The 21,119-nt window shown below is 42.1% G+C and overlaps 1 protein-coding gene across 3 annotated transcripts in view; it reads right to left on the minus strand.

The window, feature by feature from the left end:
* The window catches only part of trpc4b (transient receptor potential cation channel, subfamily C, member 4b), a 78,461-nt gene that overhangs the window by 40,990 nt on the left and 16,352 nt on the right, over positions 1–21,119 (minus strand). For all 3 annotated transcript variants that reach the window (XM_034168409.1, XM_034168408.1, XM_034168407.1), the window contains exon 3: positions 11,862–12,380. In XM_034168409.1, coding sequence (XP_034024300.1) covers positions 11,862–12,380 — 519 coding nt within the window. The remainder of the gene's footprint in view (positions 1–11,861; positions 12,381–21,119) is intronic.

The following is a 21,119-nucleotide window of genomic DNA, read 5'->3' on the forward strand; positions in this document are numbered from 1 at the left end:
ATATGACATCACAGTGTCCGTGTAGACATCTAGACTGTCTGTTGAAGCCTCAAACATATCCCAATCCGTAGCACCCAAGCACACGCGTAGCTCCTCTACAGCTTCATTGCTCCACACTTTAGATGTCCTCACAACAGGTTTAGAGAGTTTTAGTCTCTGTCTGTACGTGGGGATCAAGTGGACCATCACGTGGTCTGAGAGTCCCAAAGCTGCACGGGCCACCGCGTGGTAGGCGCCACTCACTGTCGTGTAACAATGATCTAACATGCTCCCTTCTCTGGTCAGGCATTTAACAAACTATTTGTATTTTGGTAATTCCTGACTGAGATTCCCTTTGTTAAAATTGCTGAGAATTATAACAAGGGAGTCCGGAAAGTCTCTCTCCACGCTCATAATCTGATCCACGAGCGCGCGCTCGGCCTCGTGCACGTCCGCGCTCGGTGGAATATACATGGAGCAAAGTATGAAGGAGTTAAACTCCTTGATGGCCTTTTGATTAGATGGCCTTAGGTAAAAATGAATGAATAAATAGGGAAATGCTACTTAGCTCTCTATTCGACTTTATTGGCATAATAGACCCACTGTTAACATTAACTACGCAAAGTGGGTTCCTGATTTGAAATCAAAGGTAGGTCTTACATTCAGGTACATGACAGTCTGGTGAGGTAAATTTATACTACTAAAGTTATATTATTAGTGTAATGCTTCGACTGTGTCAGAAAACATTAAATTGATTTATACTGTGTTCTCCCCTTTATGGAGATTCAGTAAGTCACATCTTATTTACAAAATTTGCAGCATAAAACCAAGAAAAGAGAAGTTTCAAAAGCAGAAAGAAAAGGAACTACAGCAAGCAGCTCAAGGCAGCAGCTCTCAGTGTCAGGATGTAACTACAAAAATGGCCACCATGCCATATCCTATGATCCATCACTTGAAGCATTTCACATCAGGTGTAATGAGAGCTACATTGCTGTGTGCTGCAGTGTAGGGCCCTGTCAACCAGATATGTTTAGTTTTTTCCCTCCAAAATGCTGAGGGGCCGTCATTCCAAAAGCACTGGTTTTATGGAAATGTGTGGCTGGAGTATTCCCCCAGTTCCGATTCAATGCATCGTTTCAGTTGTCGGCTTTTTCTACCTGAAGATAGATATAGAAGCAGAAAGGAGTGGAGAAATGGGATCAGAAAGTGAAATATTACTTTTGAAAAAAAATCAAGCAGCATTTTGTCAGAGATGTCCATATGACAAGCATGGTAGGGTGGACCAGTTATCGAAAGATGGCACTCCATACTTCATTTGATATGTCAGATGTAAAGTGGAAGCCAGATAGCAAGAGAGGCACAGAAACAGAGAGATACTGACCAGGTAAATAGATCTCATGGTGTATCTAGCAAAGCAGGGACTAGCTGTCCAAGGTGATGATGAGAGTAACTCAAGTAATAACCGTGGTAACTTTCTAGACCATCAGTCTGAAGAAGACAAACGTCATGGCTCAGGGCACAGTTGCCCCCCCCTAACATTGACGTTGATGGGTACAGCCTGAAAGTCGTGGGGCACTCCACATACCTTGAGTCAACCATCTCTAACTCACTCTCCATTGATGTAGAGATGAACAGCAGGACTGTGAATGCAGCAGCAGTTATGGCAAGACAGCCGCAGAGTCTGGAACAACTCCAGCCTCACTGAGGAGACAAAACTGTGTGTCTGCCAGACGTGCGTGCTCAGCACACTCCTCTATGGCAGCGAGGCATGGACCGCCTATTCCAGACATGAGAAAAAGCTTAACAGCTTCCATCTGAGGTGCCTTAGATAAATTTTGCACATCACATGGTAGGACAAGGTGCCCAACACAGAGGTCTTGAAAGCGGCAACATGAGTAGCATGTTCACCATTCTTTGCGAAAGGCGCCTTCGTTGGCTTGGCCACATCAGGAGAATGGATCCAGGCTACATTCCTAAAGATCTGTACGGTGAGCTGGCAGAGGGCACTTGTTTGGCTGGTCGACCACGCCTGTGCTTCAAGGATGTCTGCAAGAAGGACATAAAAATGTGCAGCATCAATGTCAACACGTGGAAGCAGTGCGCAGAGGACCGTGCAGCCTGGCGTCTTACTGTCAGAACAGGTGCACAGAGGGCTGAGCAGGAGAGGAACCAAAACCTTGCTGAACAAGGAGCTAGGAGGAAGGAGCAACGGCGGCAGCCTCAGCAGGCATCACAGTACACGTGCAGCAAATGCAGCAGAGATTGTCACTCACGCATTGGACTGATAAGTCATTCACACAGCTGCAGATACAACCCCTGGCAAAAATTATGGAATCACCGGCCTCGGAGGATGTTCATTCAGTTGTTTAATTTTGTAGAAAAAAAGCAGACATAACATTATATCATAACATTATATCACAGACATAACACAAAACTAAAGTCATTTCAAATGGCAACTTTCTGGCTTTAAGAAACACTATAAGAAATCAGGAAAAAAAATTGTGGCAGTCAGTAACGGTTACTTTTTTAGACCAAGCAGAGGGAAAAAAAATATGGAATCACTCAATTCTGAGGAAAAAAATATGGAATCATGAAAAACAAAAGAACGCTCCAACACATCACTAGTATTTTGTTGCACCACCTCTGGCTTTTATAACAGCTTGCAGTCTCTGAGGCATGGACTTAATGAGTGACAAACAGTACTCTTCATCAATCTGGCTCCAACTTTCTCTGATTGCTGTTGCCAGATCAGCTTTGCAGGTTGGAGCCTTGTCATGGACCATTTTCAACTTCCACCAAAGATTTTCAATTGGATTAAGATCCGGACTATTTGCAGGCCATGACATTGACTCTATGTGTCTTTTTGCAAGGAATGTTTTCACAGTTTTTGCTCTATGGCAAGATGCATTATCATCTTGAAAAATGATGTCATCATCCCCAAACATCCTTTCAATTGATGGGATAAGAAAAGTGTCCAAAATATCAACGTAAACTTGTGCATTTATTGATGATGTAATGACAGCCATCTCCCCAGTGCCTTTACCTGACATGCAGCCCCATATCATCAATGACTGTGGAAATTTACATGTTCTCTTCAGGCAGTCATCTTTATAAATCTCATTGGAATGGCACCAAACAAAAGTTCCAGCATCATCACCTTGTCCAATGCAGATTCGAGATTCATCACTGAATATGACTTTCATCCAGTCATCCACAGTCCACGATTGCTTTTCCTTAGCCCATTGTAACCTTGTTTTTTTCTGTTTAGGTGTTAATGATGGCTTTCGTTTAGCTTTTCTGTATGTAAATCCCATTTCCTTTGGGCGGTTTCTTACAGTTCGGTCACAGACGTTGACTCCAGTTTCCTCCCATTCGTTACTCATTTGTTTTGTTGTGCATTTTCGATTTTTGAGACATATTGCTTTAAGTTTTCTGTCTTGACGCTTTGATGTCTTCCTTGGTCTACCAGTATGTTTGCCTTTAACAACCTTCCCATGTTGTTTGTATTTGGTCCAGAGTTTAGACACAGCTGACTGTGAACAACCAACATCTTTTGCAACACTGCGTGATGATTTACCCTCTTTTAAGAGTTTGATAATCCTCTCCTTTGTTTCAATTGACATCTCTCGTGATGGAGCCATGATTCATGTCAGTCCACTTGGTGCAACAGCTCTCCAAGGTGTGATCACGCCTTTTTAGATGCAGACTAACGAGCAGATCTGATTTGATGCAGGTGCTAGTTTTGGGGATGAAAATTTACAGGGTGATTCTATAATTTATTCCTCAGAATTGAGTGAGTCCATATTATTTTCCCTCTGCTTGGTCTAAAAAAGTAAGTGTTACTGACTGCCACAATTATTTTTCCTGATTTCTTATAGTGTTTCTTAAAGCCAGAAAGTTGCCATTTGAAATGACTTTAGTTTTGTGTCATGTCTGTGATCTGCTTTTTTTCTACAAAATTAAACAACTGAATGAACATCCTCCGAGGCCGGTGATTCCATAATTATTGCCAGGGGTTGTAGAAACAAAAGACAAACATTTCCTGTATATTTGTATTGTCCATTGTGTCAGCAGCATGGGCCAAGCAGAGGGTCACCCCTTTGAGTCTGGTCTGCTTGAGGTTTCTTCCTCAAATCATCACAGGATGTTATCCTTACCACTGTCACCTGAGTGCTTGCTCTAGGGGTTATTAAGGTTAGACCTTACTTGTGTGAAGCGCCTTGAGGCAGCTTTGGTGTGATTTGGGGCTATATAAATTAAATAAATTGAAAATGAATAGAAAAAGTGTATAAAAACAAACAAAAAACCCCCCAAAAAACTGTGCACTACACCATCGTCTCCCACAGATGGACGGATACCAGGAAGGAACTTTTGAAAAAAAAAAATCAAGCAGCATTCTGTCAGAGAGGTCCATATGACAAGTATGGTGAGGTGGAACAAATACCAAAAGAAGAGGCACTCCAGGCTTCATTTGATATACAGTGAGGAAAATAAGTATTTGAACACCCTGCGATTTTGCAAGTTCTGCCACTTAGAAATCATGGAGGGGTCTGAAATTTTCATCTTAGGTGCATGTCCACTGTGAGAGACATAATCTAAAAAAAAGAAAAAAAATTTGTATGTTACTGCTGCAAATAAGTATTTGAACACCTGTGAAAATCATCCATCCATCCATCCATCCATCCATTTTCTTCCACTTTATCCGGAGTCAGGTCGCGGGGGCAGCAGCTCAAGCAAAGCCGCCCAGATCTCCCGATCCACACACACCTCCCCCAGCACCTCTGGGGGAACCCCAAGGCGTTCCCAAGCCAGCCGAGAGATGTAGTCCCGCCAGCATGTCCTGGGTCTTCCCCTTGGCCTCCTCCCATTGGGACGTGCCCGGAACACCTCTCCAGCGAGGCATCCAGGGGGCATCCGGAAAAGATGCCCGAGCCACCTCAACTGACTCCTTTCGACGTGGAGGAGCAGCGGCTCGACTCCGAGCTCCTCCCGAGTGACCGAGCTCCTCACCCTATCTCTAAGGGAGCGCCCAGCCACCCTGCGGAGGAAACTCATCTCGGCTGCTTGTACTCGCGATCTCGTTCTTTCGGTCATGAGCCAAATCTCATGACCATAGGTCAGGATCGGAACGTAGATCAATCGGTAAATCGAGAGCTTTGCCCCCCTACTCAGCTCTCTCTTCACCACGACGGTCCGATACCATGACCGCATCACTGCAGATGCTGCACCGATCCGTCTATCGATCTCACGCTCCATCTGTCCCTCACTCGTGAACAAGACCCCGAGATACTTAAACTCCTCCACTTGAGGCAAGGACACTCCACCGACCTGAAGAGGGCAAAGCACCTTTTTCCGGTCAAGAACCATGGCCTCATATTTGGAGGTGCTGATTTTCATCCTGGACGCTTCACACTCGGCTGCAAACCGCCCCAGTGCACGCTGAAGGTCCTGATTTGACGAAGCCAACAGAACCACATCGTTCCCAAACCAGACCCCCTCTACACCCTGGCTGCGCCTAGAAATTCTGTCCATAAAAATAATGAAGAGAACCGGTGACAAAGGGCAGCCCTGGTGGAGGCCAGAAGCCACAACGTGCACCTGCTGTTGCTCTCAATGGGGACTACTGGACATTACTGGGTAATTTTACAGTGTAAAATTACAGCGCTACATACAGGCCTGGCATATGTACTACAGCATTTTCACACGGTTTCACTGGATCTGTGAAAATGGAGACATCTCTTGAATGGAACACTTTTTGAAAATGACAAAGAAAATGACTGTACAGGAGAAGTTCAGTTTCAGTGTAGACAAGGCCTTAAAAACATGGGATAAAATTAAATTAAAATAACAAATGAGGAAATATTTTATTAGGGGTGCTGTGGGGGTGCTATGACAAATCCGGGGGGAGCGCTAGCGCCCCCACGGCACCATCCATGGTGCTGCCCATGCTTTCATTCATATGGCAGAACATTTAAAATAAATTTGTGCTATACACTACTTTTTAATTCATTTTTGGATTTTGTGTATAACAATGCGATTAATCTCAATTAATCATGGAAATCATGCGATTAATCATGATTAAAATTTTTAATCATTGCCCAGCTGTACTTTTTTAAATTGAGACAAACAAGAACTTACACAAAAACCTTACAGAGGATAAACATACCAATGCACAAACAACATAATGATAAACAGGTTAATATTCTCTGCTATAGCTCCAGGAATTGTGCAACATTTGACATTTCCTGTTTCACTGTGGACTCAAAATTTGGCACTTCCTGTTTCAGTGTCAACTTGCTACTCAACCCGTGAGATCCCACAAGATCTCCTATATTGTCAATCCAGGAAGTGTTCAACATGTGACATTTCCGGTTTTACTGTGGACTCAAAATTTGGGACTTCCTTTTTGGGGCTCCCTGTGCAATGAGCGAGCTCGTACCGCTTGCTTGTTGCTTCGCTCGTATTATTGTTCATTCATTAACTGTTAAAAAGTATTGTGTTGCATACAATAAATGAACACAAGAATAAGTATGACTTTGTTAATCCCCTAATGGAAATTTATTTGTCTGTGAACTCATCTACTATAACCCCAATTCCAATGAAGTTGGGACATTGTATAAAATGTAAATAAAAACAGAATATAATGATTTGCAAATCCTCTTCAACCTATATTCAATTGAATACACCACAAAGACAAGATATTTAATGTTCAAACTGATAAACTTTATTGTTTTTGCGCAAATATTTGCTTATTTTGAAATGAATGCCTGCAGCATGTTTCAAAAAAGCTGGGACAGTGGTATGTTTACCACAGTGTTACATCACCTTTCCTTCTAACAACACTCAATAAGTGTTTTGGAACTGAGGACACTAATTGTGAGTGTCATGATTGGGTATAAAAGGAGCATCCCCAAAAGTCTCAGCCATTCACAAGCAAAGATGGGGCGAGGATCACCACTTTGTGAACAAGTGCATGAAAAAACAGTCCAACAGTTTAAGAACAATGTTTCTCAACGTTCAATTGCAAGGAATTTAGGGATTCCATCATCTACAGTCCACCATATAATCAGAAAATTCAGAGAATCTGGAGAACTTTCTACATGTAAGCAGCAAGGCCAAAAACCACCATTGAATGCCCGTGACCTTCGATCCATCTGGCGTCACTGCATTAAAAACTTACATCATTGTGTAAAGGATCTTACTGCGTGGGCTCAGGAACACTTCAGAAAACCATTGTCAGTTAACACAGTTCATCGCTACATCTACAAATGTAAGTTAAAACTCTACCATGCAAAGCAAAAGCCAAACATCAACAACATCCAGAGATGCCGCCACCTTCTCTGAGCCCGAGCTCATTTGAAATGGACAGACGCAAAGTGGAAAAGTGTGCTGTGATCTGATGAGTCCACATTTCAAATTGTTTTTGGAAAGAGGAAAAAGACCATCCAGATTGTTACCAGTGTTAAGTTCAAAAGCCAGCATCTGTGATGGTATGGGGGTGTGTTAGTGCCCATGGCATGGGCAGCTTACACATCTGTGATGGCACCATCAATGCTGAACGGTACATCCAGGTTTTGTAGCAACACAAGCTGCCATCCAAACAACGTCTTTTTCAGGGACGTCCCTGTTTATTTCAGCAAGACAATGCCAAGCCACATTCTGCACATGTTACAACAGCGTGGCTTCATAGTAAAAGACTGCGGGTACTAGACTGGCCTGCCTGCAGTCCAGACCTGTCGCCCATTGAAAATGTGGCGTATTATGAAGCTCAAAATACGACAGTGGAGACCCCGGACTGTTGAACAATTGAAGTCCTACAACAAGCAAGAATGAGAAGGAATTCCACCTACAAAGCTTCAACAATTAGTGTCCTCAGTTCCCAAACGCTTACTGAGTGTTGTTAGAAGGAAAGGTGATGTAACACAGTGGTAAACATACAACTGTCACAGCTTTTTTTAAAGGTGTTGCAGGCATCCATTTTAAAATGAGCAAATATTTGCAGAAAAACAATAACGTTTATCAGTTTGAACATTAAATATCTTGTCTTTGTGGTGTATTCAATTGGATTTAGGTTGAAGAGGATTTGCAAATCATTGTATTGTTTTTTATTTTCATTTTACACAACTTCCCAACTTCATTGGAATTGGGGTTGTATTTGCATGATTGCAGCAGGTATCGTCTGTATCTTTCTGTCCTGCATTGAAGAGAGAGAAGTCGTTCACCACTGCTGTTGTTTTGGTGTGTTATGGTGTTATAAAGTGGATAATATAAGTTTAGAATAGCCTCTAACATCTCCAGTGTGCATATCTTCACCTCCCCCAGTGTGTCCAACCTGGCTCTAATCACTTAGCCAGCTCTCCTAAGTAATATGTTCAGTCTCCTTGCATCCTTGTGTCTGATGCTGCCTCCTAACATATTGGTCATATCTCTAATGTCTTTAAGAATGCTCTCAAGATGTATACTGAATGCTGAGCATTAGTGAATTAGATTCAGAGCTTTTCTCAGTGGAGGGTGTCAGTGGGTGTTTTCTTGACAACTGTCAAGTCAGCCATGATTGTGGCTATGTGTACTGAAACAGGCCGAGAGATACACTGGATTTATACTGCATTAACAATGACTTGAAATAGAATATTCTAATATTTTGAGATATAAATTTTATATTATTGAAGGTGTAGGCTGTAGTTATCAAGATGTAATTTTAAAAAATGCTTGAAACTTTGTTTTTAGTTCATATATAATATTCACTTTCTAAAATACCCAATAAAAATGGAGAGGTTTTCATGATATCCTAATTTTCTGAGATGTACCTGTGCAAAGACAATTTTTTTTTTTTCAAATATCGACCTGAGGAGAAACCTAGAATTTTTTGTGTCTTGCTTGGCCTTCACTTTTGTGACCTGATGTAATGTAAAATTCTGTCAACACGTTTACACACACAAAAGTATCTCACTATAAATTTATCAGTAATATTCAAATCACTAAATGAGAACCTTTGTTTAATTACAGTTTGGAAATATTCACTAATTGCATTTTTACAATAAGACAGAACATTCTCAACATGTTCAGAGAATAACTACCACAATGGAGATGTTAAAAGACAGTAAAAGGTTCCTCCCTAATTAAAATATGATGACTTTGTATTTCAGGGAAATGGCCCATCACTTATTCCATCATTATCCTCAATTACCCAATTGTCATGGGACTGTCTGAGAGGACGACTGTAATGCATTGCTGAAAGCCATCCTGCCAATTACATGTTGCACTAATGTCCCACAGGTCTCCACCCATCTTATAGGCTATTCACAGCTCAAACTGCTGCTGTTTTTCTCGCCAAGCAGGCACACATAACATGACTGAAACCGGCCAGCACATAAAGGAGAAAAACTGGAGCTGCCTCTAAGGCCTCGTACAGCTGTCACTACAACTATTCGCGCACACCAGTGTCTGAAAGACAGAGTGCCCCGTGAGAGCCCATTCGATCCCTCTCGTGGCAGGTGTCGGCCAAATTCCAGGTGACACACACGAACATCCAATGCCAGTCGCAGAGCACTTAGGAAATGTGTGGCCATTCGTGCTGTCAGCACCAAAATAGTGAGCAAACGACCACTTTTGAGCTGGATGTGAAATTTGTCTAAGTGCCCCCACGACTGACGTTGCAAAGCAACACACGTGGCGTACCAGAGTGTCGGCTTCCCCCTCAGCACGTGCCCTGCATGTGTATCGCACATGCAGTGGCATGCCGGGGGGGGTGTGCTGATATGTATGTACAGATGGGGACTGGCCAGCCACGTCTGAGTGCACACAACACAGCGAGTCGCCTCCCAGCTGATCACCAGCCAGAGACTTACTGAGAGCTGTAAATGACGGCTCAGTGCACACGACATGTTACATTAAAAACACAGAGACCACCGCCAGGACAGGTATATAAATAAGAACTACAATAACTACATACCCGATTACATAACAAATAACTAAAATATGATCACATAACACAGAAACAGAGAGTGACACATTTGTGTGTGCACTGAACGGACAGGGGGCATGGCCACTGACAGCAGCAGCTGCTGAGATCTCTGGTTCTGGACGTCACGGCTGGGCACTGTGACTTTTGTTACACCAAGCTGAAAACATGCTCTGAAAGTAGGCTGCCACTCACAATCCTGTATGTTTGACAGTTAAATAAATACTGTACTCATATATATATATATATATATATATATATATATATATATATATATATATATATATATATATATATATATATACACACACACACACACACATTGACCTACACACACCGACCTCACGCTTCATTGCAGTAGTTAATGTTTGAAGAAGCGCTAATGAAGTGTAAATGTATTATTATTTTAGTTCTGTGAATGATTGAATGGATTGTAGTTGAGTTTCTGCATGTGGCTGGCTTCATTATTCTGATGGCCAGTCAGTGAGTCATATACTTTAGTTTTTATACACTTACAATCAGTTGTCATCCATTGTTTTGTTTGTAATTTTTTGTTACTGGTTGGAATTTCTAAGCTTGCAGCTCTGACTTTATTGATTTTATACCTGCATGTGAAGTTAAACTAGGTTATCCCCAGATTTGCCCTTAAGGGGTTTGTTTTGGCAAAGGTCAAAATTTTGGCTTGTTTGTTCCACTACACGTTTCAGGTCCTTTGACCTATTTCAACCAAACTTGATATCTGGTTGACAGTAACACTTAAAGCATTTGTTTTGGAAAAGTCAATATTGATGTTTTCCACTCCATTTTGCATCGAATCTGGCACACAAATATAGGTGTGTTCTTGAAATGGACTCCATTTATATAGCACGCTCATGGACAAAGTGTTTTACAGTGATGGCTCATATTCACACACTAATGTCAAAAGGAGCAACTTTGGGATTAAGGACCTTGCCCAAAGGCCCTGAGTGATTTGTTATTCTGACTGGGGTTTAAAAACAAGCATCCTCTGGTCACAAGCCCACTGATTTAATCACCTGAACAAATTTGCCAAAGGTCAAGTCTTGGAGGTCACTGGGTTTAAATGACAAAATGTAAGTTCTTAGCTCAGATTTGTATCAAATGTGGCAGACATATGGAGTTGAATTGTCCAGCAAGGTCAAATTTGCCAAATGTCAATCACTGGAGACAAAGGTCCTTTTGCTGATTTCTACCAAAGTGGTTATGTCAGTGAAAGTTGGCTCCAAAATTTCTGTAAAAAAAAAAAAAAAAAACATTATCATGGAAATGACTTTTATCGTGATTTGGACGAAATGTGGCACAAACACTGGTGGATTCCAGAAATGTGCTGGCAAGGTCAGCCAGGGGTCAATTAGTATGTTGAAGGTCAAAGTCATTGAGTTCAAAAGTGAAATTGCCACACCCATTACTGTCTTCAAGCTCATTGGTACTCATACCTCGTAGTAGTAGTAGTAGTCGTAGTTAACTCACTTGATGCCATTGACTCTAAAACGCGTCTTTTCCGATAGTAACGCCCCGCGCCAAAGACGCGTCGAGCCAATTTCTTTTCTTCTCTTTTCTTTTCTTGTGGTATGTTTGTTGTTGACATGGACATAGAACTCAATTTTCTATGGGTCTTGAGAAAACATTCAAATGCTGAAGAAATCCTGGCATCGGGATGTTCTGAACTTTGAAAATGGCTGGCACTCAATGAGTTAATAATGTTGTTAATAATGATTTTGATATTTATTTGAGTTGTTATAATAATATTTATTCAAACAAATTGACACGTTCCCTTTCTGTTCCTGTTTTTCTATAAATTACTAATGCCTGCCTCAGTGCTTGATCAGCACAGAGGAAAAGGGTTGTGGGAGGTTTTTATTTATTATTCTTTACTTTTGAAAGGAGCCAACAAAAAGCTTACCTCCTTTTGACAATATTTGATGGCCAGTTTTAGTCGGGCCAGATCATTGGTGTTCTCATCCAACAGAGGGTTGATGTTGTCCCGGTAGTTCAGGATTATTTCCAACTCTTTAGAGCTTCTGGTTTGGTCCAAGAGATCTTTTGCAAACTGTTTGCACGTATGAGACAGCTCCTCGTACTCGGACTTGAACTCGTTCTCTACAGTACTGAGCTCCTGCAGCTCCCAGCTGAGCTGAAAAGCCGTGAGAAAAGGATCCTCGCTGGATATGGCGATGAGAGATGGACTGGAGAGGGCCTTGTAAATGTTTAGGCGAGAGCGTGAGTAACGCAGCCCGTCCACGTCTGAACTGGACCCACACTCAACGCAGCTGCAGTGCACGGCATGAGGCTGAGGTATGGAAACGCCTCGCTGCACCAACAGTTTTATGATCTCGTAGTTGTTGGTGTGGGCTGCCAGGATAATCGGAGTGATGTCTGGGGTGAAGTCTGAGAACTGTTTGTCCAGCAGCATTGGTGGGACCTTTTCAAAGAAGGTGGACACACATAGCACACATGAACTTGAACAAATGTACATGGCGCCATCAGACCTTTAATACCATAACACAAGACTGCCTCCCTCATAGGACTAATAATCATGCATTCGTAGAAAACTGTGGGGCACATTTCTTCTGTTTGCGGTTTCTGGACCAGCATATGTAACAGCATGAACAGCTTAATGGCTTGTGCCTCAGCTCATGATATCTTTGTAGTTAGAAGCAGCTGCACACTTTATTCTTTATCCTCACAGAAAGCTACACATACACCACTGCAGGAAGAACACAGGCACAAATGGAATTAGTTTTTGGTCAAAAAAGGGGCAAACTAAAAGGAGTTTCTCACACTCCTGGGATAAAATTAAGGTTCACAGAATAAAATTATGCCTCAAACTGGAACATAATTACATCTCTCCTTTTTGTTAATGTTAAATACTGAGATGATTCTTGACCTTTTCCTAATAGCTGAAATTAAAATATCAGATTCTTTTAAAGAATGTTACAAATGAAATGCAGGCGCATCCTCATTGTTTCATTTTAGCTCTGTTGTTTTGGCGTAGCCCTGCGACAGCCCGGCGTCCTGTCGAGGGTGAAACCCGACTCACACCCTATGACTGCTGGAATAGGCTCCGGCCTCCTGCGAACCTTAATTGGAGTGAAAATAGAAAATGGATGAATGTTTTTGTGCGCAAAGGCAAAATTCCCAAAAGTGTCACTGTCCAAATACTTTTGGACTTGACCGTAGCTCCACGACATGATTTGAAAGCCAAGGTTGTCGGCTTGGCTTGACACGAGACTCAAAAAGGACACCTTGCCAGAATGTGACATCTTTCTATAAAATGTGAAATGACCACGTATCTGTGTGTGTGTGTGTTTTGTGCTGTGTGTTGTTTTTTGTTTTTTTTACTTTGAATCAGACATCATGGGTTTCATTCTTGTTGGAATATGATTTTATAATATGGTTCTCTCAATGAGAACACACAATTCACTCTTTGCAAGCTCATTATAAACACACACAAAGACACACACACAGTTTTTTGTAATATGTAACTTAGGTTTACAACATAGACACAAGAAGAAATTTGCATTCAGATTTGGGTTTGATTATAGTTAATGTTAGGAAAGGAGGTGGGGAGACTATCAGGCCAGCAGAGCGTAGGCTAAAATGGGCCCATTGCTCCTCTAAAATGAACCTTCTTTCTTAAACCTTTTGGTACCCTTGATAAAGGATACCAGGTTTCTTAGCTTTATTTTCCTAATCTGGTCAGATTCTAAAATAAAGGAACCCAAAAACCTCTGCCTCAGTCTACCCCATGCTGGACACCAGCTGAAAAAGTGGAGTGACGTCTCAGGTTCCTCCCCACAAGCTGTACATGTACTGACCTGTTGGACTTTCTGGGAATCCTCCCAGAAAGTCAGTGTGGATTCCGTGTCGAATGTGGTACTGTGGACATGATACTCACTGCGTGCCAACTTCAGGAAAAGTGACAGGAGCAACACAGCGACCTCTTTGTGACCTTCGTCGAACTGACGAAGGCCTTCGATACGGTCAGCAGAGAAGGCTTGTGGAAAATCATGGAGAAGTTTGACTGCCCCAGCAAGTTCATCACAATTGTGTGACAGTTTCATGACGGCATGATGGTCAAAGTTCTGGATGATGGAGACGAGTCAGCAGCCTTCCCAGTCACCATTGGCCTAAAACAGGGCTGTGTTCTTGCCCCTACACTGTTCAGCATGGTTTTCTCCGCCATGCTGACTGACGCTTTCCAGGACTGCCAGGACGGCATTAGCCTTAGATATAGGACTGATGACGGGCTGTTCAACCTCAGGTGCTTCCGGGCTGTTACCAAGGCGACAGAGACCGTCATCAGAGACCTACTGTTTGCTGATGCTGATTTGGTGCGCTCAATGCAGTTACAGAACAAAGATGCAGTATGTAATGGACTGCTTCTCGAGAGTGTGTGACAACTTCGGTCTCACCATCAGCACCAACAAGTCCGAAGTCATGTACCAACCAGCGCCTGGAAAGCTGTACCAAGAACCCCACATCACGGTGAAGGGACAGAACCTGCACGCAGTCGACAGTTTCACCTACCTGGGCAGCAGCCTCTCTCGTGCAGTCAACATCGACGCCGAAATCAACAACAGGGTTGCCAAGGCCAGCGCCACCTTCGGGAGGCTCCGTGAGAATGTCTGGGAACGGAGAGGTCTCAGCCTTACCACCAAGCTGAAGGTCTACTGTGCAGTGGTTCTAACTACCCTTCTCGACGCCAGTGAGACCTGGACTGTCTACAGCAGACATGCCAAACAGCTCAACCATTTCCACATGAGCTGCCTCTGTCACCTCCTCCACATCAGGTGGAAGGACAGATTCCCAGACACGGAGGTCCTTGAGCGAGCTGTCCTCCCCAGCATTTACACCCTCCTGCAGAAGACACAAATCAGATGGACTGGCCATTTCATCAGAATGCCAGATAGTTGACTGCCAAAACAGCTGCTCTATGGAGAACTGTGCCAGGGCAAGCATTCCATCGGGGACAGAAGAAACGCTTTAAAGACTGTCTCAAAACATCCCTCAAAAACCTAGGTTTTGAGCTCACTTCCTGGGAGTCGCTTGCCCTCGACTGTCCACAATGGTGCAGCAAGATCACAAGTGGCACCTGCGCAGCAGAGACCAGACAGATCGCAGACGCTCAAACAAAGTGATCCGCATGCAAGGCCCGAGCAATCTCCACCTCCGCTGCAGTACCCACCCATGTGTGTCCCATATGTGGGCGAGCCTTTCAAGCCCGGATCGGCCTCATCAGCCACCTTCGGACACACCGCTAATGTTTATCCATCAAAATCTTTTTTTTTTCAGTGGCGCCGTGGTCATCTTCAACCTCGACAGATGAACAAGAAGAAGAAGAGACAATTCTATGTCTGTTCAGTAGGTTGTGACCTGTGAGAGTCCCAACCACTGTACTTATTATCCTTCTAGGAAGGCCAAGTAGCTCCCTGAAAAACCTTTGGTTTGGTCCTTCCACGAGCTGACTTGCTTGCCTGCAGTCACTCAAGCGCTGCCATCGTTTGTAGTGCTGCTTCTTGATTCAGTTCTAGAGGGCAGTCTTCTGCACAGCAGGTGATACCCCTGCAACAGGCTCTGGACCCACAAATTTAGTTGAGCTCCTTGACTTTGCGAGCAGGTCCGCTCCCTCATTACCTGGAATCAGTGGTGGGCACAGCTAACCAAAACGTTAGCTTTGATAACAGCTAATCAGTTAACTGAAAAGTTATCTTTTATAAAGCTAAACCGATAAACCACCCAAAAATTGATTGGAAGCTACAGCTAACCGATAACTTTTAATATTACCTCCAATACACATGCAACTACTAACAAGCTGATTTTGAGTTTTAACATCATGATCACTTCTGGTAGCATCAAAGATGACCACAGACCCAAACAATGAGTCAGCAATTCTGTCTTTGTGCGCCCTGCCCACTGCTGGATGCTAGAGGTGGGCAGATCGATCCTAATATCGATACAAACGCTGGTACTGATGCTGAATGATCCTCGTATAAAAAGATCGATACTCAAGTTTTTTTCTGTCCCTCACACACTGACTGCTGCGCACGCAGATTCATCAAAGTCTACTCTCTGTCTGTAAGAGCAGCGCTGCGCAACACGGAGCAGTGCACCCTCCCCCCTCTGGTCTTTTGTTGTTGCGACGTCACGTGGCTCAGCGGCGCCAGCCAACAGCCATGCAGGCAGCCTCAGTCTGGCCTGCCCACTCAGCGCTCTCCTCGAGTCAACATGTGACACTGTGAACATGATACTGTTCTTAAATAAATACCTCTAATCCTTTGTTCTCAACAGGGGGACAGAGCCCACAGTGTAGCTGTGGGCCCTTAACATATTCTTTCTTTATTTATACTTTATTTAATTTTCACTTATTGTTTTTATTTTGTTTAAAGCCAGAAGTGCACTGAAGGGAGGAAATTCCTTATTCTTTGTATTATTTTCTTGTATTGTTCGACTTGAAAAAAAAAAGAACAAGTTTGAAACTGTTATTTGTTGTGGTGTGTTAGTTTTTCTCTATTGTATTTTTTCAGCTCTCTAACCTTAGAAGTTTTAATTTGCTTTAAGTTGTATTTTTACACTCTGTATTTAAGAATCAACGTAGAGAAGTGCACTGAAGGGAAGAAATTACTTATTTTTTGTATTATTTTATTGTATGGTTCGACTTGAAAAACAGAATAAGTTTGAAACTGTTTACAGTATTTGTTATGGTGTGTTAATTTTGTTGTATTGTGGTTTGTCAGCCCTCTACCTCAGGAGATTTTGTTTTAAGTTGTGTTGAGTGATATTTTTTAAACAAAAATGTTGATTGTGATAATAAAGTATTTTGTTGTCACGTACAGTGTTTGGTGAAATTCCATCCTAGGTATTTTGGATCCTTTGGATCTATGAAGTAGAGGTGGGCAGATCGATCCTATCGATACCAACGCTGGTATTGATATTGAATGATCCTCATGTAAAAAGATCGATACTCAAGCTTTTTTCCTCTCCCGCACGCACTGACTGCTGCGCACGCAGGTTCATCAAAGTTTACTCTCTGTCTGTAAGAGCAGCGCTGCGCTGTGTCACACAACACAGAGCAGCGCACCCTTGTATTGTGGTTTGTCAGCCCTCTACCTCAGGAGATTTTGTTTAAAGTTGTGTTGAGTGATATTTTTTAAACAAAAATGTTAATTGTGATAATAAAGTTTTTTGTTGTCACGTACAATGTTTGGCAAAATTCTATCCTAGGTCTTTTGGATCCTTTGGATCGATGTACCTTAAATATGAAGAAGTATTGGTATCGGTATTGATATCGGTGATACTGGGCCTGTATTTACTTGGTATCGGATCAATACCAAAATTCCCGGTATTGCCCACTTCTACTATGAACCTTAAATATGAAAAAGTATCGGTATCAATATTGGCGATACTGGGCCTGTATTTACTTGGTATCGGATCAATAACAAAATTCACGGTATCATAACAAAATTCACGGTATCGCTCACCTCTAGTGGATGCACCAGGTTACTACATATTTTACAGCAGTGAAACAGTTTAGAGGAGCTAAGCTCAACTCTACACACACAAAACAAGCCATTATTCCTTAACCAAATACAGCTGTGCCACAGTGAGGCAGAGGTCTTGGAAAATAAAGCAGTTTTGAGTTATGTTTTTTATTTAAATTCATCAAATTATTCTGGATAGAATAACTCTATTAATGTCAATTCTGTCATTTGTACAAAGTTAAAATAAAACACATATCTTTTAATTTTAAATAATGCACTAATTCTGAAGTTCTGTAACAAACACAGACAGATGTCAAAGGGATTATAGGTAAAGGAGCCTCCGCTAACACTGATTGGTTGACTCATTCATTTTATGTAAAAACCAACACATTAACGTGAGGTGTGTGTGTGTTGGTGTTTACATATAAATGTGTTTTTGTAAAATATGCCTTTTTTATTGTTAAAAAAAAGCCAAAAAGTCAAGTTGCGAACTGATTTGACAACCGCCTGATATAACGGGGTCAAAATAAATAGAACACTGCCATCTACTGGTGTCCAGGCACTCATACTGCCATGAACACTACTGGCCAATAGATGGCAGTAGAGACTGTGAAAACTTGCCAAAACAAAATTCCCGATAATCTGTGTCTGCTACGTTTAAGATGCGTGGAATTTAATAAATGCAAACTGAATTTCAGACATCTTACATATACAGTGATGAAAATAAGTATTTGAACACCCTGTGGTTTTGCAAGTTCTCCCACTTAGAAATCATGGAGGGGTGTGAAATTTTCATCTTAGGTGCATGTCCAGGTGCATGTGAGAGACATAATTGAAAAAAAATCCATAAATCACAATGTATGATTTTTTTTTTAATAATTTATTTGTATGTTACGGCTGCAAATAAGTATTTGAACACCTACCTACCAGCAAGAATTCTGGCTCACACAGACCTGTTAATTTTTCTTTAAGAAGCCCTCTTATTCTGCACTCTTTACCTGTATTAATTGCACCTGTTTGAACTTGTTACCTGTATAAAAGACACCTGTTCACACACTCAATCAATCACACGCCAACCTGTCCACCATAGCCAAGACCAAAGAGCTGTCTAGGGACACCAGGGACAAAACTGTAGACCTGCACAAGGCTGGGATGGACAACAGGACAACAGGCAAGCAGCTTGGTAGAAGACACCAACTGTTATGATTATTTATTAGAAAGTGGAAGAAACACAAGATGACTGTCAATCTCCCTTGGTCTGGGATTCCATGCAAGATCTCACTTTGTGGGGTAAGGATGATTCTGAGAAAGCTCAGAACTACACAGGAGGACCTGGTCAATGACCTGAAGAGAGCTGGGACCACAGTCACAAAGATTACATTAGTAACACATGATGCTGTCATGGTTTAAAATCCTGCAGGGCAGCAAGGTCCCCCTGCTCAAGCCAGTACATGTCCAGACCCGTTTGAAGTTCACTAGTGACCAGCTGGATGATCCAGAGGAGGCATGGGAGAAGGTCATGTGGTCAGATGAGACCAGAATAGAGCTTTTTAGAATCAACTCCACTTACCATGTTTAGAGGATGAGAACAACTCCAAGAAAACCATCCCAACTGTGAAGCATGGGGGTGGAAACATCATACTCTCGGGGTGCTCTTCTGCAAAGGGGACAGGACGACTGCACCGTATTGAAGGGAGGATGGATGGGGTCATGTATTGCAAGATTTTGGCAAGCAACCTCCTTCCCTGTAAGAGCATTGAAGATGGGTCATGGCTGGGTCTTCCAGCATGACAGTGACCCCAAACACACAGCCAGGGCAACTAAGGAGGGGCTCTGTAAGAAGCATTTCAAGGTCCTGGAGTTGCCTGGCCAGTCTCCAGGCCTGAACTCAATAGAAAATCTTTGGAGGGAGCTGAAACCCCAAACCTGAAAGATCTAGAGAAGATCTGTATGGAGGAATGGACCAAAATCCTTGCTGTAGTGTGTGCAAACTTGGTGAAAAACTACAGGAAATGATTGACCTCTGTATTTGCAAACAAAGGTTACTGTACCAAATATTAACACTGATTTTCACAGTTGTTCAAATATTTATTTGCAGCAGTAACATACAAATAAATTATTAAAAAAAAATCATACATTGTGATTTCCAGATTTTTTTTTTTTTTTTTTTTTTTTTTAGATTATGTCTCTCACAGTGGACATGCACCTAAGATGAAAATTTCAGACCCCTCCATGATTTCTAAGTGGGAGAACTTGCAAAATCGCAGGGTGTTCAAATACTTATTTTCCTCAGTGTATATTACTCTGGAACAAAGACGACAGACAGTGTTTGAAATAAGCAGGACTCTAAATACCAAACAGGAATCGACTGCAATGATTCCAATTGAAAATAATGGAGACGCACCCTGGGCTTCTTCTGGTATTTTTATATAAAACAAACACAATAACAATGTCTATAAACCCAGAGAATATATTCACAAGAGTTTTAGGCACAATATACAAAGATTTTAATGTTGTTGTCCATGTGGAGCCTGATTAGAGCATCTCAAATGCATTTCTTCTGTTGTGAATGTACTGAGAGTACCCATAATGCACCTGGACACAGCATGTCCACACTAAAACCTTCAAAATTAGTGCATTACTTTAAAACTAAAACACATATCTGATATTTTCACTTTATAAAACTTCAAACGTGACATTAATTTAAATAACTTGTCCGAAATTAGTTTGGTTAAAATTTTAACCATAAGTTCAACCTGTATGCCTCTGGATGACTTGGGTGATATTGCCAGAAATTAGCTTTTTTCTTTTCTGTGACCAGTTCTTCTTTGCTTGCAGAGGATGGACTGGTTTCTTCGGGAACCAGCTCTTCTGTGTTTGCACAAGATACTACTAGTACTATTGCAGTACTTCAAAACATTTAACAGGTAGGTACACCCCTGATTTTAGACTTAATAGATGTTTGTAACTGTTAAGCTTTGTTTACCACGCCTGCAAAAATATGTTAGCGGTCTAAAACTTATCGGAATATAATTGATCCGGTGATGGTTTTCAAAGTTATCTGAAAAGCTAACCCGATAATGAAAACATTAGCATCGATAATTAGCAGTTAGTGGGTTAGCGGAACTGTGCCCACCAATGCCTGGAATGCCTGTACAGCCAGGTACCCACACAACAACTACATCATTAATGTCTTCCGGTGTGTTAAGTGCCTGGGCACACTCCCACACCAAAGCTGATGCTGTGGCCCTTTAATGGCTGTCATACACACCTGACTATCTGAGTAAATAACTCTTTTACCCCTAAAATTGAGGTTAATCAGGAGCTCCACTCACTGAATGACAGCAAACACCTCACCCTGAAAGATGGTGGTGTATCTGCCCAGTGCAAAGCTCTTTTCCTGTATCAGGCCATCATGTCTCTCTCCCTGTTATCGCTGTCCTAAATTTATTCACAATATCTTTTTCCTACCCTATCACATGGGAAAGTAATAAGCGGAAGATCTGCTGATATTCTTTCCCTGCTTAAGGTATGAGTGGCATCTGCTAGTCTTCGCCACTTTGCCCAACTGGTGCAACCTTACTGATGTAGAGATTGTCTCACCAACAATATAGAGCTCCAGAAGGGCTAAGATCAGAAGTACGGAAGGTGAGTATAATTTTTCACAGAGTGGCACCACC

This window comes from Thalassophryne amazonica, chromosome 4 (genome assembly GCF_902500255.1).
Source record: "Thalassophryne amazonica chromosome 4, fThaAma1.1, whole genome shotgun sequence".
Classification (NCBI taxonomy): domain Eukaryota; kingdom Metazoa; phylum Chordata; class Actinopteri; order Batrachoidiformes; family Batrachoididae; genus Thalassophryne; species Thalassophryne amazonica.